The 26,968-nt window shown below is 36.6% G+C and overlaps 1 protein-coding gene and 1 non-coding gene across 10 annotated transcripts in view; both read left to right on the top strand.

Annotated features, from left to right (window-relative positions):
* Elf2 (E74 like ETS transcription factor 2) overlaps positions 1 to 26,968 on the top strand; it is a 102,861-nt gene that overhangs the window by 44,941 nt on the left and 30,952 nt on the right. For 4 of the 9 annotated variants that reach the window (XM_047566114.1, XM_047566116.1, XM_047566113.1 and 1 more), the window contains exon 4: positions 4,458 to 4,623. The exons of 2 other annotated variants lie outside the window; for them this stretch is intronic. In XM_047566114.1, the coding sequence (XP_047422070.1) occupies positions 4,458 to 4,623 (166 nt within the window). Of the gene's footprint in view, positions 1 to 4,006; positions 4,105 to 4,457; positions 4,624 to 11,785; positions 11,889 to 26,968 lie in introns of those variants that run through there. 3 more of the 9 variants (XM_047566123.1, XM_047566120.1, XM_047566118.1) reach the window with 2 other exon arrangements.
* LOC124995145 (U6 spliceosomal RNA) lies at positions 26,278 to 26,381 on the top strand. The gene has a single exon (XR_007110624.1). It is a non-coding gene; the product is annotated as a U6 spliceosomal RNA (small nuclear RNA).

Below are 26,968 nucleotides of genomic sequence, written 5' to 3'. Positions count from 1 at the left end.
CTGGGAACAATGACTAAGTGCATATAAAAGCACTTTTTAGGTAAACACGTCAGATGGCTCTCATCTTTCCCTTTTGTAAGTGTGTGTGTGTGTGTGTGTGTGTGTGTGTGTGGGGTGATTGAACCCAGGGGTTCTCTTACCACTGAGTCTCATGCCCAGCTCCTTTTTTGTTTGTATTTTGAGACAGGGTCTCGCTATGTTGCCAAGACTCGCCTCCAGGCTGGCCTTGAATGGGTGATCCTTCTGCCTCAGTCTCCCAGTCCGGGAGGTTTCAGGCATGTGCCAGTACACCTTTATCTTGCCTCTTTAAACAAAGAACCTCCTTGAATGGAAGTTTTGAAGTCACTGTTAGAACTTATAGTAAGATTGCCAGACAAAATACGGTACATCCAGTTAAATTTGAATTTCAGATAAATAGCAAGTAACATTTTACTTTATATGTCCCAAGTATTACATGGCGCATATATATATATATATGTGTGTGTGTGTGTGTGTGTGTATTTTTTTTTTTTTAGTTGTAGATGGACGCAATACCTTTATTTTGTTTATGCGGTGCTGAGGATCGAATCCAGTACCTCACACATGCTAGGCAAACACGCTACTACTGAGCTAAAACCCCAGCCCATATGGTGCATTCTTATATTTATTTTTCATTGTTTATCTGAAATATAGACTAACTGGGTAGCCTGTATTTTCTTTGCTAAGTCTGTCAATCATAGCTTCTAGAGAATTAGTTTGTGTCAAGACCAACTGAATCTGGATTTCATGCATTTCAATTGTTTCATATTTTGGTGACTTAAGCAAAGCAGTCTCAGACAGAATAGCTTACTGGATGTGTTACTTTTTACTGTTTTAAAGCAAGGACTCCTGATTCTTTCCTCTTCCTCTGTTTTCCAATAAAAATAGCTCCTCTACACAGGCGATAATAATCTGCAAATCTGCATGTAGTGGGCCTCTGTTCTCTTATCATCTGGTGGAGAAAAAACTCCTGAAATTACTTCTTGTTAAGTAGCAAATGTTGAATCTGTGAATACCTGTTAAGGTAAAAAAAAATGTTGTTTTATGGTTCTGTGACCCAAGCTTTATGTGAAGTGTATATTGTTGGAGGATGTAGACATTGGTTAAGACTTTTGCTCTCAGATATCTAAGAGTTCAGTCAAGGAATTGGATATGTAAATAATTATAATATAGTATAATGAACAATAACGGTATTGGACAAACAACTTGCTCTAAAAGTGTTTGGGTGAAAAACTGATTCAGAGTGGATTATGGCAACTTCCTGAAATGGATGAAAATCTTCAGTAGATGAAAAGGATTTGGATAGATGTGAAGGCTACAAAGTAACAAGCAGAAGTCATGCAAAGGATGGTGTTTAGGAACTAGAGGCAATACCAGTAATCAGATAGCTTCTGGGAAATAATGTGGGAAGTAAGATTGTAAAGGTGGTGAACTAGTCTTCTGGGGCTGCTACAGTAACAGACATTTATTGCTTTAACAGTTCTGGAAGCTAGAATATTGAAATCAATGTTTTGGGTAAGTTGATTCCTTCTATGAGGTGCAAATGCAGATTTCCTCCCTGGCTCTCTTCTAGCTTTCTAGTTAATCATCCCTTGGCCTATAGGTGGTGTTCTCTCTGTATCTCTACATCATCTTCCCTTACTTGTGTTTGCCTATGTCCAAATTTCCCTTCTTATAAGGATATAGTTAGATTGGATTAGGGCTCATCCTGTCTCATAACTTGATCATTTGCAAAAGACCCTATTTGTGAAAAGGACATATTTGTAGCTACTAGGGGTTGGGACTTAAGCTCTTTTTAGAGGTATAGGTGGGGTGGGGGTTATATTCTAGTGTTCAGGTATCAAGTATGTTAACCTTGCCTCTTAGACAAATGGTAAGTCATTAAAGCTTTTTCTTTGTGCAGAGAAGCAACAGGACAAATAAATTTGAAGACTACTGTTACAGTATAATAACAGCCATCACTGTGTACTTTGTGGTAGATGCAGTGCTAATTATTTTGTGCATATTTTATTTTGAACTCTATGAAATATGAATATTATAATTTCCTTTTTCAATACAAAAAAACCCCCGAGGTTTAGAAATGAGCAGAGTGGGAGGAAGAGGGAAAGATGCTGATCATTTTTTCCATTTAGACATGTTAAGCTTGAAATGTTGACTAAATATTCCTGTAGTGATACAAGTTGATAGTTTTGAATTTGATGGTTCTGAGGCAGGCGTGGTGGTGCATGCCTGTGTTCCCAGGTATTTGGGAGACTGAGGCTGGAGGATCATGAGTTCAAACCCAGCCTGGCACAATATAGCCCTGTCCAAAAAAAAAAAAAAAATGGTTTTGCGTTCAGGTGATGGATTAGAATGGAGGATAAATTCTCAGAAGTAATTAGCATAGAGGTGCTGTTTGAAACCTAAGAATGGGGCTGTCCTGAGGAGGAAAGCTACAGTAAAAAAAGAAAGAAGTATAAGATAAATAAGTACATTCTAAGAATTAAAAAAAAAAAAAAAGCATACTACCTATTATTAGGCTAAAAAATAGAAATAACTAGCATTTTAGAATAACTGAGTGTGCTTCTCTCTTATATCTCATCCTTGCCCCCAGAGGTGCCATTTATCCTGACTTATATACTCTCATTTCTTTAGTTTTCTTTATAGTTACCATCTATGGAAATATTCCTAGATAATATTTATTTTGAGAAAATGAAAAAAAAAATGGTGAACCCAACTGATTTAGGAGAGACCAGTATTATCTTAAGCCTTCCAGGGAAGACAGCAGGGTAGTCCCACAGCAAATTCTCTGTTTCATGAGCTTCTCCTCAGTTAATCAGTGCCATTATCATGAGTTAGTTCTTGGGCGGGATGAGGCATGTCCTGGTCTGGTCCATGAACTGGTAGTGCAAAGAGAATGTGGTTCTCTTTTTTTTGTCTCTAAGCTTATGGTGGCCTTCTTTCAACATTGCGGAGAAGACAAAGTAGACCACATTTTGGGGGTGAAATGAGTGTTCTCATCTGATCCAGATAGGAGGTCAAGGTGGAGTGAGTAGGTATATGAGAGTAAGCCAGGTATGGATAAAAAGCTGGAACAGGCTTACTGGGCATTCTGGCCTTAGGAATGATGTCATTGGTTACCTTGACAGTGACAGCTTATCATGCCCTTCTCAGGAGTCACATTGCTACCAGATGCCTATCAAATAGCAACACATATCCTTTGTCTCTAGAAAATTTTCTTCATTTATTTCTTAGCTTTCTTTCCAAACCTTTTTCCTTCCTTCCTTCCTTCCTTCTTTCCTTCCTTCCTTCCTTCCTTCCTTCCTTCCCTCCCAACCTCCCTCCCTCCCTCCCTCCTTCCTTCCCTCCTTCCCATCCATTTCCTTTTTCTGTAACTTCAGTTACTCAGATTTTGGACCTGTTCAATTGCTCCTCTAATAATTTCTATCTTTTCTTAAAATGTTTTTTAGATATTGATAGCTCTTTATTTTATTCATTTATATATGTGGTGCTGAGGATCAAGCCCAGTGCCTCACATGTTAGGCATGTGCTCTACCACTGAGCCACAACTCCAGCCCAATTGCTGTCTTTTCTCTTTTACTTTCTATTGCTTTATCTTTTTTTCAATTGCTCCTGGAGATTGCTTCATTTTTTTCTTCCCAGCCTATCTTTTTCTCTCTCCTGAGAGGCTTTCCTTGGATGTCTAGTAATGTTTGTCTGTCTGCTCAGGATTAAGAGCAGGGGAGTAAGAAGAGGATTCGAAACTGGTTTTGGTGTGGTCTGATGCCTGGGAGTGTGCCTCTTGTACCTCAAAGTTTCTCTTTGCTTTTCCCTGTCCACAAAGTAGCTTTAGTCCTTGGCTGAGGTGAGGAGAGCTGGCCAGCTTGCATCATGGAGGGAGGAAGAGGGCCAGGTCTAGGTACCAAAGAACTTTCCCACAACTTAGGTGGAATCTTCCTTATTTTACCTCCTTCTCTTTCCTTATAACCTGCTGCCTCTCCATTTCCAGGAGCAGTTGGTGTCCCCGTTTATTTTGTTACCAGCCTGCGATTCGGCTTTCCTGGGTTGGCTAAACCACCTTGTGCTCATCCATGTGCTTTAAGTCCTGTAAGATTTTGTTGCTCTTCTCTCTTCTTGTTTCTTGCTCTTCTCTCTTCTTTTTGTGAATTTAGGTAAAAAATAAAGTCTTATACTGCTAATTTAGTGGGCTTTCATGAGAGAGTGAAATTATTTGCACGTTTTTAATATGCTATCTTAATCCTTAAGCTCTGGTTATTTAAAACGATTGCCTCTTGAGATTTGAAAAGATTATTAAAGTTAGCACTTTCTATCTTTTTTTTTCCATTCATATTTGTAATATATTATCTTATTTTGTGGAACTGTATGAACTAAAGAATTTGTAAGTGAATCCAGAATTTATGAGTAAAAAAGTTGATTGTTTTTTAAATTTGCTCTTGTAGGAAAGTGAAAAGGTTTCTGAATATCCAGCAGTGATTGTGGAGCCAGTGCCAAGTGCCAGATTAGAGCAGGGCTATGCAGCCCAGGTTCTGGTTTATGATGATGAGACTTACATGATGCAAGATGTGGCAGAAGAACAAGAAGTTGAGACCGAGAATGTGGAAACAGGTAGACATCCCGCAAAATGTTCATTATTTATAACTTTCTTATTTTGTAAGCTTGAAGGTCACTATTGCCAAATGAGTCTTATGCTGAAGAACCTCTTTTTAATACTACTTACTGTAGCTTAGAAACCAGTGAAACCTCTCTGTTTAGGGGACTTTGTAGAAATAATAGAGTTCTGTATTGTAATTCTTTGAGATCAGATAGTCTCATTATGGAGCCTACAGACAAAATTACAGCTCCATAAGTAAAATTGTTTTATTATTTTTTTTCTGGGAATGAAAATACTCAACTAGTTGTTATTTACTTATAGAAGTCAATAGGCTAGTGTATGAGGATAACTTTTTAATTAAAAAAATAAATATGGTAGTCTCATTCTATAACTGATTAAAGAGTTTCTTTTAAATCAATGCTGATGGAGCAGTATGATTTTTTTCCCCGTAGGTCAGAAGTATCTTTCAAATGGTCTGTCAGGTTCTTTCCTTTTTGTCTTCTGAGAAATCTTGGTATTTCCATCTGTGTGGTAAAATAGCTGTATATTTAACTTGGGATTAGTACTTATTATTTTCATTTTTATCATGACCAAAAAATAGGGTATTTTCTTAGAAGAGTTGTGGTAACTGTTATATAATAATAAACATGAAAATTTATTTTAGGCCAACTGTTAATGTTGAAAAAGAATCCTTACACTTGATTTACTACCCTAGTGAAAATTTTATAATATTTAGATACATTTCTATAAATGTAGCAAACTTGTGATTAAAGTTTTGAGTATTTGATGTATTTCTGCTCTGTGAGGCCCAATAGCAGTCCCTAGGACTGCTAATTTTTCCTACTGAAAGTTATTCTCCTTCTCGTTTTTTTTTTTTTTTTTTTTTTTTGATGTTTGTAAGTTACTTGCTCTTCAGAGCATTGATGATAACCAGGCCAGCAAACTGCAGGTGAAGTGCTGATCAGATCATTTTATCAAAACGGGGAACCAAACACTGCATATAGCATTCATGACTACACTTGAGTTGGACCCAATTTGCAGAAAAAAAGATAGGTAGCATAGGTAGAGCAGAATATATATAGATAATATTTTGCAGTATATGTTAAAAAAATAAATAAGACTGGTTTTGGTAGTAGATTGGAAACTTAAAAAAAAAGTAGTTACTGTGCAAAATTGGCATAAGTAGATAAATGTATATTATATTAAAATCCTAGAGCATGTTACACAAATGTTTGGTTGCTTTTTTTTTTTTTTAGGGTGGAGTCTAACTGTGCTGTCCAGGCTGGCTTTGATCTCCTGGGCTTAAATGATCCTCCTGCCTCAGCCTTCCAAGTAGCTAGAGCTAAATGCTATTCCAGCCACTTGAGGGGCAGAGGCACTTGCCACTGTGTCTGACTCCAAACGTTATTAACTGTATATTTGACTGTAAATATTTTGTTAGATTAATTCAGGTTAGAACAATTTCTAGGGGCAGGGGAGATAGCTCAGTCGGTAGAGTGCTTGCTTTGCAAGCGCAAGGCCCTGGGTTAGATCCCCAGCACACCCCCCCAAAAAAAAAAAAAAAAAAAAGAATAATTTCTAATAGTAATAGGAAGTGAATGTAAACCACTTAAGGGATTTAATTTTCTTAGTCTTCTTGAACTGAGGATGATGATGTCATTTACAGGGTAGAGGGAGCAATTATGATATTTAAAACGAGGAAATGGGAAATCTGGGTCAGAGAACAGTTAGTTTTGTGATTTTTTTTTTTTTTAGAAGTAGTTTTTTAATACTTTATAATTTTTTTTAGTTTTCTTTTTCTTTGACACTAATTTTTCTTTAACACATACATTATACTAGAAAGAATGAAAGTACTTCAGAAGTTCATCTTATGCATTTAATTCCATTCTGGCTCATGAATTTTAATGTAACTTTATGAAGATTGTTAATAGTTTAGTTTTTAAATCAGCAAATTTGGGCTTAATTTTGTTCCTATTGAAGAATCATGCATTTGTAAATGAATTAAAATCTGAATAAATTTTCATTCTTCTGATATCTAGATTATACATGGTTGGATAAAGATTGTTATGACTTACTCTAATGTATGTTTACCATTTAGATAGTGAATTAGGATCAGGTTAATTTTTGGGACAACAGAAATTTTATAACTTAAATACCAAATATGTGTAGGTTTTAAAGAAGAAACTGGGGTGAAAAGGAAAGGAATATTTATAAGATAGCAGTTCTTACTTGATGAATTGGGGTAATTGAAATCTGACCTCCAAGAAACACTTCCTGGAATCCTCCTACTATAATTTAGGTTACATCAGTCTAAAAACTGTTCACAGTTATATTTATGAACTTGTTTCAGCTCACTGCATGCTCACATTGAAGTTTTTCTTTTATTCTGTATACCCATGCATGTATGCTCATATCATAAGCAGTATTCTCATTGTTATTCAGGTAGGAGTCCTAAAATTATATAATGACTTGCATCTAACCATCTTCATTATTTTTTGTATAAAAGGGTTTCAAATTTTTTAAATTATGGACTATTTGCTCCCCCCACCATTTTTTTGGCAGTGATGGGGATTGAACCCAGGGCCTCGTGCATGCTGGGGAAAATTCTACCACTGAGCTGTATCACCAGTCCTTTGCTTCTCCTTATAGACTAAAAGTTTACTTTTCCCTCACATCACTTATGTGTAATACTAATGATCTCTTGAATTTGGTAATATTCAGGAAGAACAATATTTTGAAGCTTTTAAAATAGGTATATTCATCTAAACCTGTAAGAAATTACTTGTGATGACAGATTCAGATTAGTAATCATCAGAGCCTTTGGGGAATGGTTGTGAAATATGAAGGGTGATCTTCAGTCTGACAGGCCTGAAATAACTTTCCTGTGAACTGTAGACTCTACTACTAGTTCAGGGCCTGTTTGTTGGTAGATGAATGTGGTGAGTGTTGGGAGGAGAGGAGTTTCTTGGATTCTTTACAGAGATTTGAAAATGCAGATTTTCATGTTTGCATTATTAAAAATTACATGTAGGTATGATATGTTTAATTGAATCTCAAGTTAGTAATTAAGCATATAAGGAAACAGAGATTTGCAAGGTTTCAAGTAGAAAGTACTACGGAATTAGTATCTCAGTAGATATAGGATAAATTATAGGGGAGACAATGAGGCAGGGAAACTAGCTGTTATTGGATGAGTTGAGAAATAGTAAAACAAAGGGGAGTAATAGGAACAGGAGGAACTTGTAGAAACAGTGTGAATGTAAGAATTTAACAATACTTGACATAACAGATAAAGGAGGGGCATAGTCAGCAAGAGTGTTACTCTGTTCTTTGACCAAATTACAGTGATGGAGATGTTACTGTATAGGGATTTGAGGAGTGCAAAACTGTTTTGGGAAGCAAGTAAGTTTGGTAATAGTCATTTCTATTGTGAGTCGAAGCAGAGCATATAAGAAGGAATATTTATATAAGTAAAGATATACAAAGTATGTATCAGGATCCCATGACAAAAGAACTGTCATGTTCAAGTTAGTAAAATTTATGGACTGTTTTAATAAAGGACTAGTTAAGAACATGTAGGTAAGCATAGACTGATCAGAAGAGAGATGGCAGTCCTCCAAGCCAGCAGGAGCAGCTGTTTTCTGCTCTTTGGCTCAAGGGCCAAGGGGAAGGAAGGACTGCTAGACTCAGGAGCTGCAGCTTTGGAGAGAGGTCACCTTGGGAGATTCCGAGACCTTCATCAAAGGACACAGCTAATTGGAGGGCAGGGCAGTACTACAGAAAGGGGGCCTGGGATTGAGTTCCCTGATTTTCATTGTCCTCCCTCTGTAACCCCTGGCTGTGGCACACCATTAACCAAACCAGTTCTGAAGCCATATGAGCCCTATTGATGAAGTCAGTCTCCTGGGACAGAGAAGTGTGGACAGTAGACCAGGAGGGACAAATGGAAACTGTCCAGTACAACTGAAGCTTAGCAAAGTAAGGTCCAGGAGAGACTGATTTGGGGCTTATCATTTGAAGCTATGGAAATAAACAAGATCTCCAAGAGAAGAGGTATTGGAAAGAGTTCCCTATGAGAAGATACTTAAATTCTGTATTTGTCTCTCTGTGATATAGAATAAGAGGACAGAGAATTAAGGAATTAACCTTAGGGATGCTTCCCCCCATCTCCCCAAGTACTGGAGAATGGAACCTAGAGCCTCATACATGCTGGGTATGCACTCTACCACTGAGCCCCCTTCCCAGCCCATGGGAATGTTTATATTTTGGAGAACAGAAAGAAGAGTCAAAGAATGGTCAAATATGATAGAAAATCCTGGGTGACTATTTCTGAGTTTGTTTTTTTCCCCCCCTTACCCTTTAAGTAACTTTCTTCAGTAGGAAAGGGAAGAACGTTGATTCTGGTTTGTAGTTCAGATTTAGATTTCTCCTTTGTCACTTAATTGGCAGCTTTTAAACTTTTCAGAGTGTTTCTCTGTCATAAAATAGGAATTCAGGGTTGTTAGGATTCCATAAAATAAATACTTGAAATACAGTGCTTGTGACATATAAAAGTTCTCTTTCCTTGATTTGCACTTTCCTGTGTGCCATAAACATGGACAGTTCTTCTAAATAGTAAGACAAGATTCTGTTAACTGTGTTTACACCTCTGTTGTGTTTTTATCCTCCTCTCACTTCTACTTTTTAAAAAGAAAATGCTTTATGCCTTCCCTCCATACTTTTTCCTTGTCATTCATTCCTTAAGTTATTGTATTCCTGGCATCTACACTTGTTCTCCTTAAGCTCTTTGTTTACCAAATTTCAAAGGCCACTCCTGTGCCATATTCAGTGGCTCAAGAAATCATCCAGAAGTAGATGCTTCACAATCTGGCCTTCTTATTTGTAGAAACACTGTACGTTCCTGGCTCTTTTCCTTACTGCCTCTGGCATGAACTGTGCTATTTATTTATGCTTCTGTGATTTTGCTTAGAGATGTTTCCTTTATTCATGATATGCTCAGATACTGTTCATTTTGCTCAACTTCATGAAACTTCCCACAACTATTTTGGCCTACATTAAACATTCTCTTTTCTGATTGTCTATTATACCATCTGAATTCAGGCATTTTCTTACATTATTCTTGCATATATTCTTTTGTTTTCCCAGTGAGTGTATGAGCACCGTGAAGATAGAGGTCCTATTTTTTTCTTTTTGAATATAGTGTTGAACATATAATAACTAGTTAGGAAATATTGAAAAATTGAGTCCCCCCATCTTTGATACTGGGAATTGAACCAAGGGCACTTTACCATTAAGCTGCATCCCCAGTCTTTATTTTGAGACAGGGTCTCACTAAGTTGCTGAGATTCTTGCTAAGTTGCTGAGGCTGGCCTTGAACTTGACAGTCCTGCCTTGGCCTCCTGAGTTGCTGGTGATGTGCCTTTGTGCCCTGCACAAACTGAATTTTGAGTTAGTATTGTAGTCTCATCACAGTATGTAAATTTTTTTGGTGGGGGGAGTATTAGAGATTGAACCCAGGGGCACTAACCACTGAAAAACATCCCTAACCCTTCTTTTTTTTAAAAAAATATTATTTAGTATAGATGGACACAGTATCTTTGTTTATTTTTTATGTGGTGCTGAGGATCGAACCCAGTACCTTACATGTTCGAGGCAAATGCTCTACCACTGAGCTAAACCCCAGCCAGCCCTTTTTAATTTTTATTTTGAGACAGGTTCTTGCTAAAATGCTGAACTTGCAATCCTGCCTCAGCCTCCCACACCACTGGGATTACAGGCATGTACCACTGTGCCTGGCCTGTAAAATCTTAAATACATTTTCTTTTTTGTAAATATACTAAATATTGAGTGCCCTAAGTTATTTAAAATGTTAAAAGGTAGTTGTAGGAAAGACATAAATATAGCCATTTAATGTATTATGTCAAAGCCATAATATTATATTTAAATGAGCTTTTGTCTCAAAAATCACAGTTTGTTTTAATCATTCTTGCTTATACTGTTTGATTTTTTTTTTTCTTATCATAAAAGCAATATGTGCTCAATGGAAAAACTGGAAAGTATTGCAGAGAGTAAGCTAGGCACATTGAAAATCATCACCCTTAATCTTACCAACAAGGAGACAATTTTTTTTCTCCCAGATGACTTTAATTTAATTTGGTACTGTCACCTTCATCTTTTAGGTTGTTGAGGTGGATACTTGGTTTGCCCATACTGACCCTGAACTTCTGACCTCTAGTGATCCTTCTGTCTTCAGCTTCCTGAGTAACTGGGATTATAGAGCAGGCCACCATGGCTAGCTCACTGCTGCTTATTTTTTTATTTTTAAAAATTTTTAAACATTTCTTTCTACTCTTCTTTTAAATGTATATTATAAGCATAATCACCCTGTATTCTATAATACAAATAGACTTACTAATCTTTACTAATTAACCTTGGCTGTGAAGTGATCCTTACCTTCTTGTTTCTCTCTTCTGATCTATAGAGGTAGAATTGCTTTTTTTTTTTTCATTTTTTTATTAATGCATTATAATTATACATAATAATTATATTCATTGTTTCATGTTTGTACATGCACACAATTTAACAATATGATTTGGTCAGTATGGCCCTAGCATCACCCCTTTCCTTCCCCCTCTCTCTCCCTGGTTCCCTTCCTCTATCATCTCCCAGGACTTGGAGCTGGAATTTGAACCCAGGATCTCACACATGCTAGGCAAGTGCTCTGAGCTACATCCCCAGCCCTGAACTTTGCTTCTTATGCAGGCATCAAAACAAAAGATGTTGTTCTTATAGATAATGATCAAGAAAATAAAAACAAAAAAACAAAAAAAAAACCCCCACAAAACACAAAAAACCTCTTTTAATAAACAATAAAATTGTATTTAAAGGTTAGTTGAAAAGACAGATAAGTAAGAATTTTTATATAATTCAATAAGAAAGCAATGCTAATTTTTTTTAACAAACAAAAGTTTTGGTTTTTAAAATGTGGTTATAAAAAAATAAAAACATTTATCAATTGAAAATTAAGAAGACAAATTTCTTTTTTGAAAAATCTCAGGAATCCTAGTTTGACTTCATGATAAACTGTGAGTGATAACATTTATATTTGTTATACCATCAGAAATCCTCCCTGTGGCACAAAAGGACTCTTTTAATTAGAAAATATTGTTGCCACAGGGAGGTAGAAGATCGACATGAAAAACTGGGGATCTGAAAAGGAGCCCCTACCCTAGGATAACCTGAAGGTGAAACAGATTGAGCCAGAAGGAAGACAATGCTGGTAGGTTGGTTTTAATTTTTTAAGAATGTTTACCGTTTAATATTTAATGAAAATAATTTCATCTACCTATAATACATTTTTGTTTAAAGGGTGACCATGATCCCTCCTTAAAGAGGGAGAAATAATAAAATAATGTTTTCCTTGTTGATGGTTTGCTGTCTGAGTCACCCCTTACCTTGCTCCTAATAATTGCTTCTTTTCTAGATAAAGCTATAGGGCTACTTCATACCTCTACTTCCTTAGAAGCTGCTATTGACTGAACATCTTCAAGTCTTTTTTTTTCTTTCCTTTTTGCTTTTGTTATTTCCTCTTTTAACCCAGATATTTTCCTAAATTTTTAAAAAAGTTTTCTTCCAGTTATCTATTTTCTTGTGATAGCCATAGATTTTCTAAAATGGCAAAATGTGAATCCTAAGTGTATTGAGTTTTTATTCTAGAATTGTTTGAATTTGTACTATGATTTAGGTCAGTTAGAAAGCATATTGGAGAAAGTTTTTTTAACATTTTAATAACAATTTCATTTAGTCTAAGATGCCAACAGTGGTAAGAAACATTATTTTCATATCACTAAAAGAGAAAGACACGCCAATTACACATTCTAAAAGACCTTCAATTGTAAGATATATCCTGGTTTCCAAAATGGCAAATGTAAAAAAATGTGCATCTTAGTATTACTGAAATAAGATATCATGGAATTATGAGTCTTCTCCCAAACGCTTGTTTACTTCGAATTGACTTAAAAATGTCCAGTTTATGAAAAATGGGGGTGAGCTGCAGTATGGAAATCCTAATGTGTGCTGAGGAAGCTCCCTAAATTCTTTATTGTTTTTTTTTAAATTTTTTTAAAATTGTCAGTGGACATTGATTTTATTTATTTATCTATTTGTGGTGCTGAGAATTGAACCCAGTGCCTTACACATGCTAGGCAAGCGCTCTACCACTGAGCCACAACCCCAGTCCTCCTTTACTGTTTTTCAGGAGAGGATATTTAAAATAAGAAATAATTTAACCATTATTTTAAGAGCATTCCAACTAACAATAAGGTACTTGATTGTGGAGGGAGAGGGTTTTTTCCTCTACTGGGAATTGAACCCAGTAGTCCTCTACCACTGAGCTCACACATCCCTAAGGCTTCCTTCCCTTTTACTTTAATTTTGAGACATTCTTGCTCAGTTGCCTAGGCTGGACTCACACTTGTGATCTTCCTGCCTTAGCCTCCTGAGTCACGGGGATTACAGATGTGTGCCACTACTCCCAGGTGAGATAGAAGAGTAAAAATTATTTTAATATGACATATTTACTTCAGTAAATAGTTTCATTCGGGTTGAATGTTACTTTTTTTTTTTTTTTTGATAATCAGGGATTGAACCCAGGGACACTTAACCATCGAGCCACATCCCCAGCCTTTTTTATATTTTAATATAGACAGGGTCTTGCTGAGTTGCCGAGGCTGACTTTGAACTTCAGATTCCCCTGAGTTGATGGTATTATAGGTGTGCACCACCTCACCCAACAGTGTCACTTTTTAATGGGATTATGTGATGTAAAAAGAAAATGAAATGAAGTGTCATAGTAGGTGCTATGAGCATAGTTACATGTGGAAGAGCTGTGCTTTGAGCCTGTACAACTAAATGTAAATAAAAGGGCTTTTTTTTGTGTGTGCGTGTGCTGCTGGGGATTGAGCTCAGGGCCTTGTGCATGCGAGGCAAGCACTCTACCAACTGAGCTTATCTCCAGCCCTAAAAGGGCTTTATAATGGAACCATTTTTTAAAAAGTAATATACAATATTTAAACAGGAAAAAAAGCTGTGAAAGACTCAATGCTCCTGCACCTACTCCCAAAATTAAACGTTGGAGCAGTAGTTTAAATTCTTTTTGTGTAACCTGATCTAATATGCTCCTCTTTACTTTTTCCTGAAGATACCTATTATTCTGTTTTGATATTAATAGCAAGTATGAAAGATCCCAGATTAGTGAACTTTTTAAATTGCTAACAAGGAAGTTACCTTTCAGTTCTATAATTTTTGGGAGGGAGTGCCCTATTAGGTACCAGTTTATATTTTTATATAGGAATTTAAATAGTGATTTATATCCTAGCTCTGAAGCAAGGCAATTGTTCCAGATAGTTGTGTCTTGGCAACTACAGATTTAAAACATGAACTAGAATGCCGCTCAGTGGGGATATGCGGAAGGGAATTCAGGTGTCAGGTACATATACAAACCAGATTTCTTTTTTATGATCCGTGTGAATTCTGAGATCCTGTTTATAAGAACATACTATAGAAGCATGAATTAGCCTATGACATGGTTATCAGGTCACTCTCCTAATTAGAAAGATGCTTCATGAAACTGAAGATCTGTTTTTTTTGTTTGTTTTTTTTTTAAAGTATCCACATTTAATCTTCAGTTAGCTTTATTTCATGGTATATACAAACATTCTGTCTTTGGATAGCTTTCTCTGGTTACAACAGGAATCAGACAAGAACCTGTGGCACTAGCCTGTTGTGTCGTTTTGGGGCAAGGATTGGGACCTCAAAACATACCCTACTGATGGTCAGTAGCTTCATCCTATTTTGACATTTGAAGACTTAGTTTTACTATTGAGATTGGGTAGCTTTTCCTTCTGTTATGCTAGTCGCACAAACATTACTTAGCTTTGACGGTAAATTCCTGAAACTTTACATTTTTTCTTTGAGTTGATATGGCTAGTACATAAAAGATGCTCACATCAAAAAGTAGCAGTATTTTTCAAGATGTTTTCCATATAATATTAACTGTTAAACAAAAATGGAATCTTTGGGCTCAGCATGACAGTGCATGCCTGTAATCCCAGCTACTGTGAAGGCTAAGGCAGAAGGATTGCAAGTTGGAGACCAGCTTCAGCAATTTAGCAAGATCCTAAGCAACTTAGTGAGATTCTGTTCTGAAATCAGAAATAGAAAGGACTGGGGATGTAGCTCAGTAGTTAGGTGCCCCTGGATTCAATTCCTAGTACCAAAAAAAGGATTCTGAGCTGGGGCTGTAGCTCAGTGGTAGAGCACTTGCTTAGCAAGGAAGCAAGAGGCCCTGGATTCAATCTTCAGCAACACACACACACACACACACACACACACACACACACAACAGAATTATTGATTCAACAAATTAGAGAATTTTGGGTGAATTAAATTAAGTAGATTTATTTACAGCAAGACTTTGACTTTTCATATGCAAATGTGAATTGTGATTTTTTTTTTTTTTTTTTTTTTGCGGTGCTGGGGATCGAACTCAGGGCCTTGTGCTTGCAAGGCAAGCCCTCTACCAGCTGAGCTATCTCCCCAGCCCGTGAATTGTGATTTTTAAAGAAGAGGTATCTCTTTTTAGAGTATATAACATCTCTTAAGAGTAAGTCTTACAGACCAGTTTTCTGTCTTTAAAGTAGTACCACCTAGTGTGAGTGTCCTGCTGGCATAAGGAGACACAGGGCTGATGATTCTCCTTTATAATAAACTGCATATATTTAGCTGTTCAACCTCTTTTTTTAAGCCTGCCACTTCTTAATGCTGCTTTTCTCATTGCTTACTAGTGTATTCCCCCCCCCAGGTTTAGACTTTGTAAGTTTGTATGTGAGAGAGAGAGTGAAATACCATGAGTTATAAGTATTGACCCGACCCTAAATTATCTTACATTAGTGATCAGAATTAAGTTTTGGACCAAGAAACTAATGCCATTAGCTTCCTTTTATTTATTTATTTATCTATCTATCTATCTATTTAGTTATTTATTTTTGGCAGTGCTGGAGAGTAAACCCAGGGCCTCATGTATGACATCTTCAGCCCTGGCTTTCCTGTTTTTTTTTTTTTTTCGGTGCTGGGGATTTAAACCCAGGGTCTTGTGCTTTCGAGGCAAGCAGTCTACCAACTGAGCTATATCCACAGCCCTGGCTTTCTTTTTGAAGTTGCTAAAACATCTTGAAAAAAGTAAAGTTAGAAGCAAAGATAGGTTGGTTATCTGTGAGGATGATGTTTGCTTATGATCCTCTCCTTGAGGTATATGTGGGCTTTTTCAGGGAGGTCACTTAATACCTGTGGCAGAAGATATTTCCATTGTTTTTCTTTAAATGAAGAAGAGTTGTTATGATGCTTCCTTTTTTGACCACTCCATCAGCATTACTGTAACAGTTCTTGGCAAGTGGGGCAGGAAGCATGCTCACCCGGCTATCATTGTTAAAATGTAGGTTCAGATGTGTAAGTGTGAACATTTCCATCCCACTTGTGTCTTCTGGCATCTTCCTTAAGCAACCTGTTTCTCAGTTCTTTGATTTTTTCTTATTTTCTACAGCAGACATTTACCTATTTGATACATCTAAGCCTATTCTCAGAGCTGGATGTTTTTTTGCCTTCTGTTTGCCATCCCCACCTTGTTCTACTATTTTGGGAATGCTTTTTTAGTCAATCTATGGCATTTTTACAAAGAGAGATTGTAAAAATATAGAAATAGGAGTGAATTTCAGGGCTAAGCTAGTCCAATTCTTAAAAGGCACCAGAGCCAGTTAGCAGTGGAACTGGTCCCAAAACTCTGGTCTCCTGATTCCCAGGACAGGCTCTGTTCTAGAGCACTGCAGACAGGTCCTTTATTCTTCACTTCTCAATAGGCCTTCATAAAGCAAATATTAATACGTTGTGGATTTGCTTTTCTACCAGATATTAAAACAGAATCATGTTTCCTTTCTACTTTTAATATTCATGTGACCTTGAGGAAACCACTCAGTTTCTCTTAGTGTGAATTTTCTTATCTGCAAAATAGGAAGTATCATTTACCTTTCACTGTTGTAAAAATTAAGAAGATTATTTACTGTTTAGCATAGTGTTGGCATGAGGAAAACTTCATCCATTCTTCTTCATATTGTTGCTAGCATAAGCTTTTGAAAACACAATTTTAATTATCATTTTCCTTCATAAAGCCCTTTTTAGGACATACTGGATAATATGAAATGCCTTAGAAAGGTACACTGGCCCTGGGCATGTAGAATGCATGTGTAACATGTGTGAGGCCCTGGGTTTAATTTCTAGTGTGCATATACACACACATGCACACACATACACACTCAGATCTGAGAGAGACATAAGACTTTGATACACTATCATATTATATTCACCTTTCCATTTTCAGCTCTTACACTTCTTTTTAATTGTGGCTCACTAACTTACACATCTTTCTAAGACTTAACACATACTAAAAATACAACCCCTCCCACTTTTATCTGGTTAGTCTTTCAAATCTGTGGTCAGATAACTCGGAAGAATTTCTTGATTCTTCCATGATTTATCAGTTTAATTATGGGAGTCCTTGTCTGCCAGGGTTGTTATATTTGGCAAGTGTATTGTATTACCTTTCCAAAATTCAAACATTTTTGAATTTAGAATACCTAAATGTTTCTGATAAGATTAAGGAATTTAGGAGAAGTCTGTTTATCTGCAGAGAGATGCTTTTATTTAATTCCTGTATAATGTGAAAAATTCCTCAATTGAATGGTAAAGATGTCTCTGTCTCTTTTAATTATGGTTTCCAATTATTGATTATTGTACTCCTAATGTTGTGTTTTGATTTTAATTAAACACAAATGGGTGAGGAGTGGATATCAGGGAGTGGGGTGGGTATGAACATCTTTCTGCCAAAAGGTTTCCTCAGATTCTTAAAGGAGCTCCTCAGTCAGACAATAGTAAAGTAAAATGCCTAGCGGTACAAGGGAATAAAAATATGGATAGTTATCAAACTATTTTAAATTGTCACATGTAAGTGCATGTGCTGCTTATTGCCTTAAGTAATGAGGTCCAATGGCAGATCTCATATGCTGCTGTAGTTCCAAGTAGGGTAACCATAACTATTTTGAGATATCTGTAATAGATGTAATATAGTATGAAAATATCTGTGATTTTTATTGGTCATGAAGTTGTAGGTATTGTTCAAACTACTGTGGTTTGTGCTTTTATTTAAAATTTAAGTGCTAACCGGGCACGGTGGTGCCTGCCTGTAATCTTAGCAGCATAGGGAAGCTGTGGCAGGAGGATTGTGAATTTGAGGCTAGCTTCAGCAACTTAACGAGGCCCCACACAACTTAGTGAGACCCTATCTCAAAATAAAAAAAATAAAATAAAAGGGCTGGAGATGTGGTTCAATACCCAGTATAGGAAAAAAGAAACTATTGAAATTCAAGTGCTAAATTTCATTAGAAGCTGAAAGCTTGTTCCCTAATCTCATCCATTTGTTACTTTAACTGTTATCTACCTTTCCATCATTCATTCTTCCTTTGTTCTACCCTACTTCTGTTCTCCTTTCCCTAATAATCTATATTTAGGATGTTTTTTTAAAAAATATTTTTTTAGTTGTTGATGGACCTTTATTTTTACTTCTTGATATGTAGTGCTAAAAGACGAACCCAGTGCCTCACATGTGCTAGGCAAGTGCTCTACCACTGAGCTACAACCCCAGACCCCTTAGTAGGGATCTGAAAGCTATATTAAATGTATCACATACTAAGTACAGTTTTTTATGATACATGCTGGTTTTTAAGGGGGAGGAAAATATATGTATGTAGTGGTAGTTTCCATGTCTTAATTTAATTGATAGACTTCATTTAATTTCTTTGACCATTTGAATATTTAGTATTTCTTTGAAGGTCCTTTCAATATTTTGTGACTTCATTGTTGGTTTGAAATCTCTTTTATCTTCACAGCATAAATTTCTGTGGCCAATGGTTTTCAAACTTGAGCTCACATTGGAGTTATTTGAAGGGCTTGTGAAAGATTGCTGGACCATAATAGCTGGGTTTTTGTTGTTGTTATTGGTTTATTTTGAGATGAGGTCTGAGAATGTAGCTCAGGCTGGTCTTGAGCTTTGGGTTCAGTTCATCTCCTCCCTCAGCCTTCCTAGTCGCTAGGACTCTGAGCACATGCCACTGTTCCCCAGCTGGCACAATTTCTGATTCAGTGGGTCTGTGGTGGGACTTGAAAATCTGCGTTTCCAACAAGTCCCCAGGTGGATACTTGTTGCTGTTGGCCCAGGGATCAGACTTGGAGGATTATTTCCCTAGGCTTTTGGGAATGACAGCACCAAAAGAGCTTCTGCCACTGTGAAAACCCAGTTATCGCTGCATTTGTGCTGTGTTCTGACAGCCACTAAAGCTTGCTCTTGAGGGGAAGAAGACTATAAAGTTCTTCCAGTTATCTGAGAGGATAAAATACATTACTGCTTGTAATTAATTCATCAATAAATATTCATCGAGTACCTCCTGTGTATCAGATACTATTTAAGGCATGAGGCTAGTGCTAGACAAGAAGGAGTCTCCTGCATTTATGGCACTTAGAATCTAGTGGAGAAAACCTTTGTAAGTTCATCATACTGTTTAAAATTGCTTTGTCATAAATCAGATTACTAACTCCTGAAAATCTTCTTTAGAGTTAATATTTGGAAGTAAGCAATAATGGTTAAACTCATGCTTCCACTGCTAAGATAACTTCTCCCCTGTCCTCTTCCTTATAGTATCTATTAGGGACCTTTGAGATACTTACAAACTTAACTTTATTGCTTCTGTGGTAGTTCACAGTTAAATTTCACAGGAGGACATAGCTGACAACCTGAGTTTAGGGGCAAAGGAGCAAGTCAAAAGAAATTAAGCCTTCCTAAATCTCATAATTTTTCCTCACAATTTTTTATTGGTGCGTTATAGTTGAACATAATGATGGGATTTGTTGTTACTTATTCGTACACGCACTCAGTATAACAATATAATTTGGGCAGTATCACTCCACAGCAATTCCCCCCTCCCTTCCTACCTCACATCCTTTGGTCTTTTTCCTCTACTGATCTCCCTTTGATTTTTAGGAAATACACCCCCACATTTCTTTTCCTTTTTCCTCTTTAGCTTCTACATAAAAGCAAAATATATGACCCTTAACCTTCTGGGCAATTTGACTTATTTCAATTAACGCAGTGGTTTCTACTTCCATCAATTTTTCTGCAAATGCCATAATTTCATTTTTCTTCATGGCTGAGTAAAACTTCATTGTGTATATATACCACATTTTCTTTATCCATTCATCCATTGTGAATTGTGCTGCTGTGAACATGGGTATGCATGTCTCACTGTAGTAGAATGACTTTAATTCTTCAGAATAAATACCGAGGAGTGGTATAGTTGGTTCCTATGGTGGTTCCGTGCCTAGTCTTTAGAGGAACCTCCATGCTGATTTCCATAGTGGTTATACTAATTTATAGTCCCACTAACATTGTCAAAGTGTTCCTTTTTCTCCACATCCCCTCCAGCATTTATTATTATTTGTGTTCTTGATAACTGCCATTCTGACTGGTATGAGGTGAAATTTCAGTGTAGTTTGATTTGCATTTCCCTGATTGCTAATGTTGTTGAACATTTTTTCATGTATTTGTTGGCCATTTATATTTCTTCTTTTGAGAAGTGTCTGCTTACTTCATTTGCCCATTAGCTAATTGGGTTCTTTGATTTTTTTGGTGTAAATTTTTTGAGTTCTCTATATATTCTAGATATTAATCCTTGTCAGAAGAGTAGCTAGCAGAGATTTTCTCCCATTCTGTGGGCTTTCACTTCATATTCTCAATTGTTTCCTTTGCGTGCAGAAGTTTTGTTTGTTTTTTTTTTTTTTTTGGAGGGGGTACTGGGGATTGAATTCGGGCATTTGACCACTGAGTCACATTCCCAGTCCTATTTTGAGACATGGCACTGAGTTGCTTAGTGCCTCACTTTGGCTGAGGCTGGCTTTGAACTCGAGATCCTTCTGCCTCAGCCTTCAGAGCCACGGGGATTAAAGGTGTGCGCTACCCTGCCAGGTTTGTGCAGAAGCTTTTTAATTTGATGCTGTTCTGCTTATTAACTCCTGGTACTATTTCCTGAGCTTTAGGACTTCTGTTGAGAAAGTCATTGCCTGTGTCTAAAAGCTGGAGTGTTGACTCTATGGTTTCTTTTAGGAATTTCATGGTTTCTGGTCTAATTCTGAGGTTTTTGATCCATTTTGGGTTGACTTCTGTGTGGGGTGAGAGATAAGGGTCTAGTTTTATTGTCCTACATATGGATAGCCAGTTGTCCCAGCACCATTTGTTTAAAAGGCTGTCTTTCCTCCAGTGTTTGTTTTTGGCACCTTTGTCAAGGATCAAATGACTACAGAGGTGTGTGTGGGTTTGTCTATATCTTATCTTCTGTGCTGTTGGTCTATGTGTTTATTTTTATGCCAGTATTATGCAGTTTTTTTTTTTTTTTTTTTTTTTTTTTTTTTACTATAGTTCTGTAATATAATTTGAAGTTAGGTGTGATGCCTCAGCATTGCTTTTTTGGCTTAAAATTGCTTTGGCTATTCTGGGTCTTTTATTTTTCCAAATGAATTTTAGGGCTGCTTTTTCAAGTCTTATAATTTTTTAATGCAAGGAAACAATACCATCGAAAATTGGAGTGGGCTGGGTATGGTGGTACACACCTGACTTGGGATGCTGAGGCAGGAGGATTGCAAGTTTGAGGCCAGTCTCAGCAGCTTAAGGAGACCCTGTCTCAAAGTAAACATTGACGTGCCCCTGGGTTTAAGTCCCAGTACAACAACAACAATAAAAATCAGAATGACTTCCCCCCCACCTCTCTTCATGGAAAAATTAGGGTACAGCACTAACAACTTAACCTGTTTGCAGTGTTACTTATGAAGAGGAAGAGGATTAGATGAAGTAGGATGACTTTGACCTTTTTATATTTTACATGTCTAGTTTTTTGTTTTTTCTCATTGAGTGTAGCAAGAGAAGAAACTATATAGTTCAGGGCTTGGGATGTGGCTCAGTGGTAGTGCACTTGCTAGCACATGTGAGATCTTGGGTTCAACCCCCATCACCATCTCCCTTCAAAATACATGTATATATATTTCATATTCTTTTCCTTCCATTATGCACCATTAAGATAGAATATCAGATATAATGTTCTATCTAAAACAACATTTTTTTCTCCATTTGTGTACAGTGTGTTAAAATTCATTCTACTGTCATGTGTAATTAACAAATTAAAAAAAGGGCTGGCGATGTGGCTCAGTGGTTGAGCATCCCTGGTACCAAAATATAAAAATAAATAAAAAGAAAAAAAAATAGAACTCTTTTTTAAATAATAAAAGAACTTCTATATTCTTCAGGTTTTAAGTCAGTGTTTGGTTGTAACTGTATTTTTTACTTCTTTTCACTTTTGTAAATCAGCCAAAATACATACAGTACTTAAAAAGAACAAGTAGTTAAAAAATTTTTTACTTTAACAGCAAATACTGTTCATGTTTTATTTTAGACTGGTAGTGATAATATGTAGTTATTTTTCAGGATTTATTTAAGAATATATTCAAACAAAAATAAGAATATATTCAAACAATAGAATTATTTGTTAGCATTTCAAAGAGATTTTATTAGTAGATGAATTTGCAAGAGATCACTTGTAGAATGTTCTACATCAAAAAGAAAAGATTTAGTTCTTCAATCTAGGTAACAAAAATATACTGCTTATCGTGCATCGTGTTTGACAAAACTTCTAAGAAGATCTGAATTCTTATTTTTTTCTGCAAATCAATTATCAGAAAATAGAGTCAAGACTTAGAATAATTACTTGGAATGAAAAAAATTCTTTCGAAGAGGAAACCAAGGATTTAGTTTGGGATGAGAAATTAAAAGGCGGTAATTTCTGAAGCATTTGGTTTCTTGAATAAACCACAACTTGTGTTTTTATTGCTGTAGACTATGGTCCACAGTTAGTATCTATTTTGATCTACAACATTAAGCTTTAGCCATCTGGTTTGAAAAGCAAGGTTGGCAGAATCGCATTCGTTTTTGATTCCATTGCTGATGTTATATGGCACTCTGCGAGTGCCGGTTGTTGACTACAGTCAAGAAACACAGATTATCTTGCCTCGGCTTCATCTGCAGGCTTGTGTTCTGGGAAGAGAGGCCTCCATGAAGAAAGGCAGGATTTTTGGTGAACCATCTTGGAAATAAAAGCAAAGGCAGGAGCCGGTGCATTCAGCTTTCTGTCTCACAAAGGGAGCTGCCATTGTGATATCGCATAACCCCATGTTTAATTTTGTCTTCTCTTTCTCTAGTAATTAGCAGCTGGTGCTTTAACAAAAAGAATTCCTATATACTTGTTCTTGGAGATCATAGGAAATGGGGAGGCTAATGAAAGACTCTATTAGTTCTGCAGCTAGTCTGAGGGAAAACAACTCTGAAACAGTAGCTGGAAGGAAGAGAAAGCAGGCTGAATTCTTATGTTTGTCAAAGGAAGGAAAAGATTCTGAGGAGCTGCCCTGGATCTGAGACTGTTAGTGGGGCTGCTTGAGACTGCTTGTGATGTCCATAGCACCGTGCTCTTTTTGTGTGGACTAGAAAAGAAATTAGAGAGGGCCCCTGCTGTAAAGGAACTTACTCTCTTGTGGGGAAAATACATAAGGAAACAACTCTTTATACATAAGGTTTAATAAAATCAGAGTTATAAGAGTAAGAAAGGAGAGAGCTATTAGCTATTCTAATGTAAAGTTCACATTTGAGCTGAGCTGGGGAGGATGAATAAAATTGCATTTGGGAAGCAAAGATTTTTTTTTTCCCCCTTTCTCTCCTAGGCCATTACCAAATCATGCCAGTTTATTTCCCTAAAATCTTTCAGCCTATTCTAATTGCACAAATTCAGGAGTTTTTAACATGGCCATCAAGAACCTGAAAAATTTGGCCTCTCTCATTTAACTAGAAACAACAATAGAAAACAAAAACAAAAGCAAGAAAAACCCACCAGAATCCTAACATAAGTTTTTTTTAAAAAAAATATTATATTGGCAGGAATAGTCCTGAAGGCTATACATGTTAATATATTTCACAGTCTCAACAACCTTAGGCTTGATCATGTTTCGAAGGCTAAACAACTATTTTATAGGGGTAGAAGCAGGGTTTTAAACTTAGGCTGAGTAGGATTCTAGAGCCCAGGCCCAGGCGTCACACACTAATGAATTACATCCTAGTTCTTACCCCCAGACAGACATAGACACACACACACACACACACAGTGTTGTGCCCATCCATGAATCCAGACTTTTTACCTCCATTGAATTTTCCAGTATACCATTTTCTTTCCAGAACAAATTTCTTTTCATTTTTTAGTTTCTAACTCCTTGTTATCCTTAGTTTCAATGTCATTTTCTGAGACGGATAGGGGACAGTCCTTAGCTGATGCTATCACTTTTATCATAGCCCCAATTTTTTTTTTTTGGTTGGCATCTACAACAAATTGTGATGTATTAGATTCCCACATATAGTAGTAAATACATTTCCAAAAGTTCAGTTCTTGTAAAAACTGGCATTACTGTGAATTTAATGAAATGACCAGGGTCATTCTGTGCAGAGAAGGAGGTCTCCTCTGTGTATTGGGGGCAGAATAGGGGAATAGGAGGTTTCAGGATTCAGATTAAGCTCTCCCAGGTCAGTCCAAGTCTAACTGTGGTTTGGTGCCACCTGGTGGTAGTTACGTTCTCATGTGACTGCTGTTTGAGAATGGGTAGAAAATGGGAGCCAATTACAGTTGTCCCTGGGTATCTGTGGTGGTTTGGGTTCAGTACCCATTCTCCCCATACCAAAGTCCTTGGATACTCAAGCCCCTTATGTAAAATGACATAGTATTTACATATAACCTATGCACATCCTCCTGGGTACTTTAAAACATCCCTGGATTACTTACAATGCCTAATACAATGTAAATGCACTGTAAATGGTTGTTATCTGTTGTTTGGGGAATAATGAGGAGGCAAAAAGTCTGTCCTGTTCAATACAGGTGCTTTCTTTTACCTCCAGTACTTTCAATCTGTGATTGGTTGAGTCCAAGGATGTAGAACCCACTGATAAGAAGGGGCAACTATACCAGCTGCCTTATCTGAATTCATTAATTCATGAAGTTTTGCCATGATATTTATATTTGTATTTATGTGCTTGATATTTTCACACTATGGTCCATGCAGTTAAAGACCATACCTGCTGTGTTTACTAGAATTGCTCAGTCAGGAACCAAGTAGGTTTTCAATAAAATGTTTATTTGTTGAAGGAATGTGAAACCATCATGGATCAGAACAGAATGCCAGGAATTTGTATTTTATTTAGAGACTGATGAGCAGTGCAGTTTAAGCAGAGGTTAGGCTTTGTAGGAAAAGCACAATTGAGAGGTGAGCTGGACAGGTACAGTGGGACCAGACTGTGATAGCCCTTCAAGTAATGTGACTAGCAGAGGAGACGTGTGTAAAAGATCTGGAGGTGACAGGTGAAAAGAGGAAGATGTATTTTAAACATCCAGACTGTAGCAATAGTCAGACCTTCAAAATACCAAGTTGAGAGGAGTAGTAGATTAGGAAACTAAACTTGACCCAATGTAACATAAGGTTACAAAGAAGAGGAAAAAAAGATGGAAATAAGATGTATAAATTGAGATAGCTGAAGTAGTCCAAAGCATGTCAGAAATTATATCAAAACAATCAATTATGTTTGTAAAATGAGTCTGATATTTATAATAGTCACAAAAGAAAATCAAACAAGTGGAAACAGATGACACATAACAGATAAAACTAAATTTAAAAAATGGGAAAGCATTCAGAAAAATACTAATCAAAGGAAGCTAGAGGAAGAAGATAGAATTTAGAGTGGACATCTTTAATTAGGACAGAGAGAGTTTTCAAACTGGGAAAAGGAACAGTCTAGAAAGCATAATCATCACAAACATACATGGATTTAACAACGTAACTTCACAACACCATTTCAGAGAAGCAGATATAATTACAAAATAGTAGTACTTGAACACATTTCAAAATTGAAGTGAAACAGACACGGAGTTTAAAATGGCATCAAAGAATTGAGCCATAGGACTGGCAAACTTCATAAACTGGAGTTATAGAACTTTGTACCTAACCTATTAATTTAGGACTTCATACATTTTAAAATTTATCCAAAGGTCAGTTTTTTACCATGTACTATGCCACAGAGAAATCTCAATAATGTTCAGAAAATTAGTATCATACAAAATATGTCTTGAAAATGATGTCAGAAAACGATGAAAAGGCAATCATGATTCTTCATAATTTTGGAAACTAAAGTTCACTTAGGTTGAAGAAGAAATGAAAATTATGAAATATTTAATAGCTACATAACAATGAAACCAGTGCATATTAACTTGGGTGGGCATGGTGACATGTGCCTGTAATCCCAGAGGCTCAGGAGGCTGAGGCAGAAAGATCACAAGTTCAAAGCCAGCCTCTGCGACGTAGCAAGGCCATAAGCAACTCAGCAAGACCTGTCTCTAAATAAAAAATAGAAGGGGCTAAGGATGTTGCTCAGTGGCTTGCTTTGACAGCACATAAACTATAATTAGAACAGTACAGAGATGAGCATGGCCTCTGTACATAAGGATGACACACAAATTCATTCATGAAGCTGTCCATCTTAAAAAAAAAAAAACAACTTTGTGGCTTAAGCAGAATTCACTGGGTAATATAGTAGCTCTAAATGTATTTCTTGAAAAATAAGATTGATATAATGAGCATATATTCAAATCTTGATGTTAATAAATGAATAAAGGACCAACATAACAAAGCCAAATAAAATAGAAGAAAGGTAAAATAAACATCAAAATTAATGAAATAGAAAATAAAAATATAATAATTTTTTTTTCCAGTATTGGGGGCTGAACCCAGGGCCCCCAGCCACATCCCCAGCCCTGTTTTGTATTTTATTTACAGACAGGGTCTCACCGAGTTGCTTAGCACCTCATTTTTGCTGAGGCTGACTTTGAACATGGAGTTTTCACTGGGATTATAGGCTTGTGTCACTGTGCCCTGCTTCTCTCTCCCTCTTTTTCTTTTTTTTTTTTTTTTTTCCGGTACTGAGGATTGGATCCAGGGGCCACAGAGCCATCCTTTTAAAAATCTTTAAAATTTTTTTTTTACTCTGAGACAGGGTTTTAATAAATGGCTGAGTATTCAAGTCCTGCCTTAGCCTCCTGAGTTTCTGGGATTACACACATGAGTCACCAC

Source organism: Sciurus carolinensis, chromosome 10, assembly GCF_902686445.1.
Source record: "Sciurus carolinensis chromosome 10, mSciCar1.2, whole genome shotgun sequence".
NCBI lineage: Eukaryota > Metazoa > Chordata > Mammalia > Rodentia > Sciuridae > Sciurus > Sciurus carolinensis.
The sequence above is the reverse complement of the archived record's forward strand: the minus strand, read 5'-3'. Positions and strand labels throughout refer to the sequence as shown.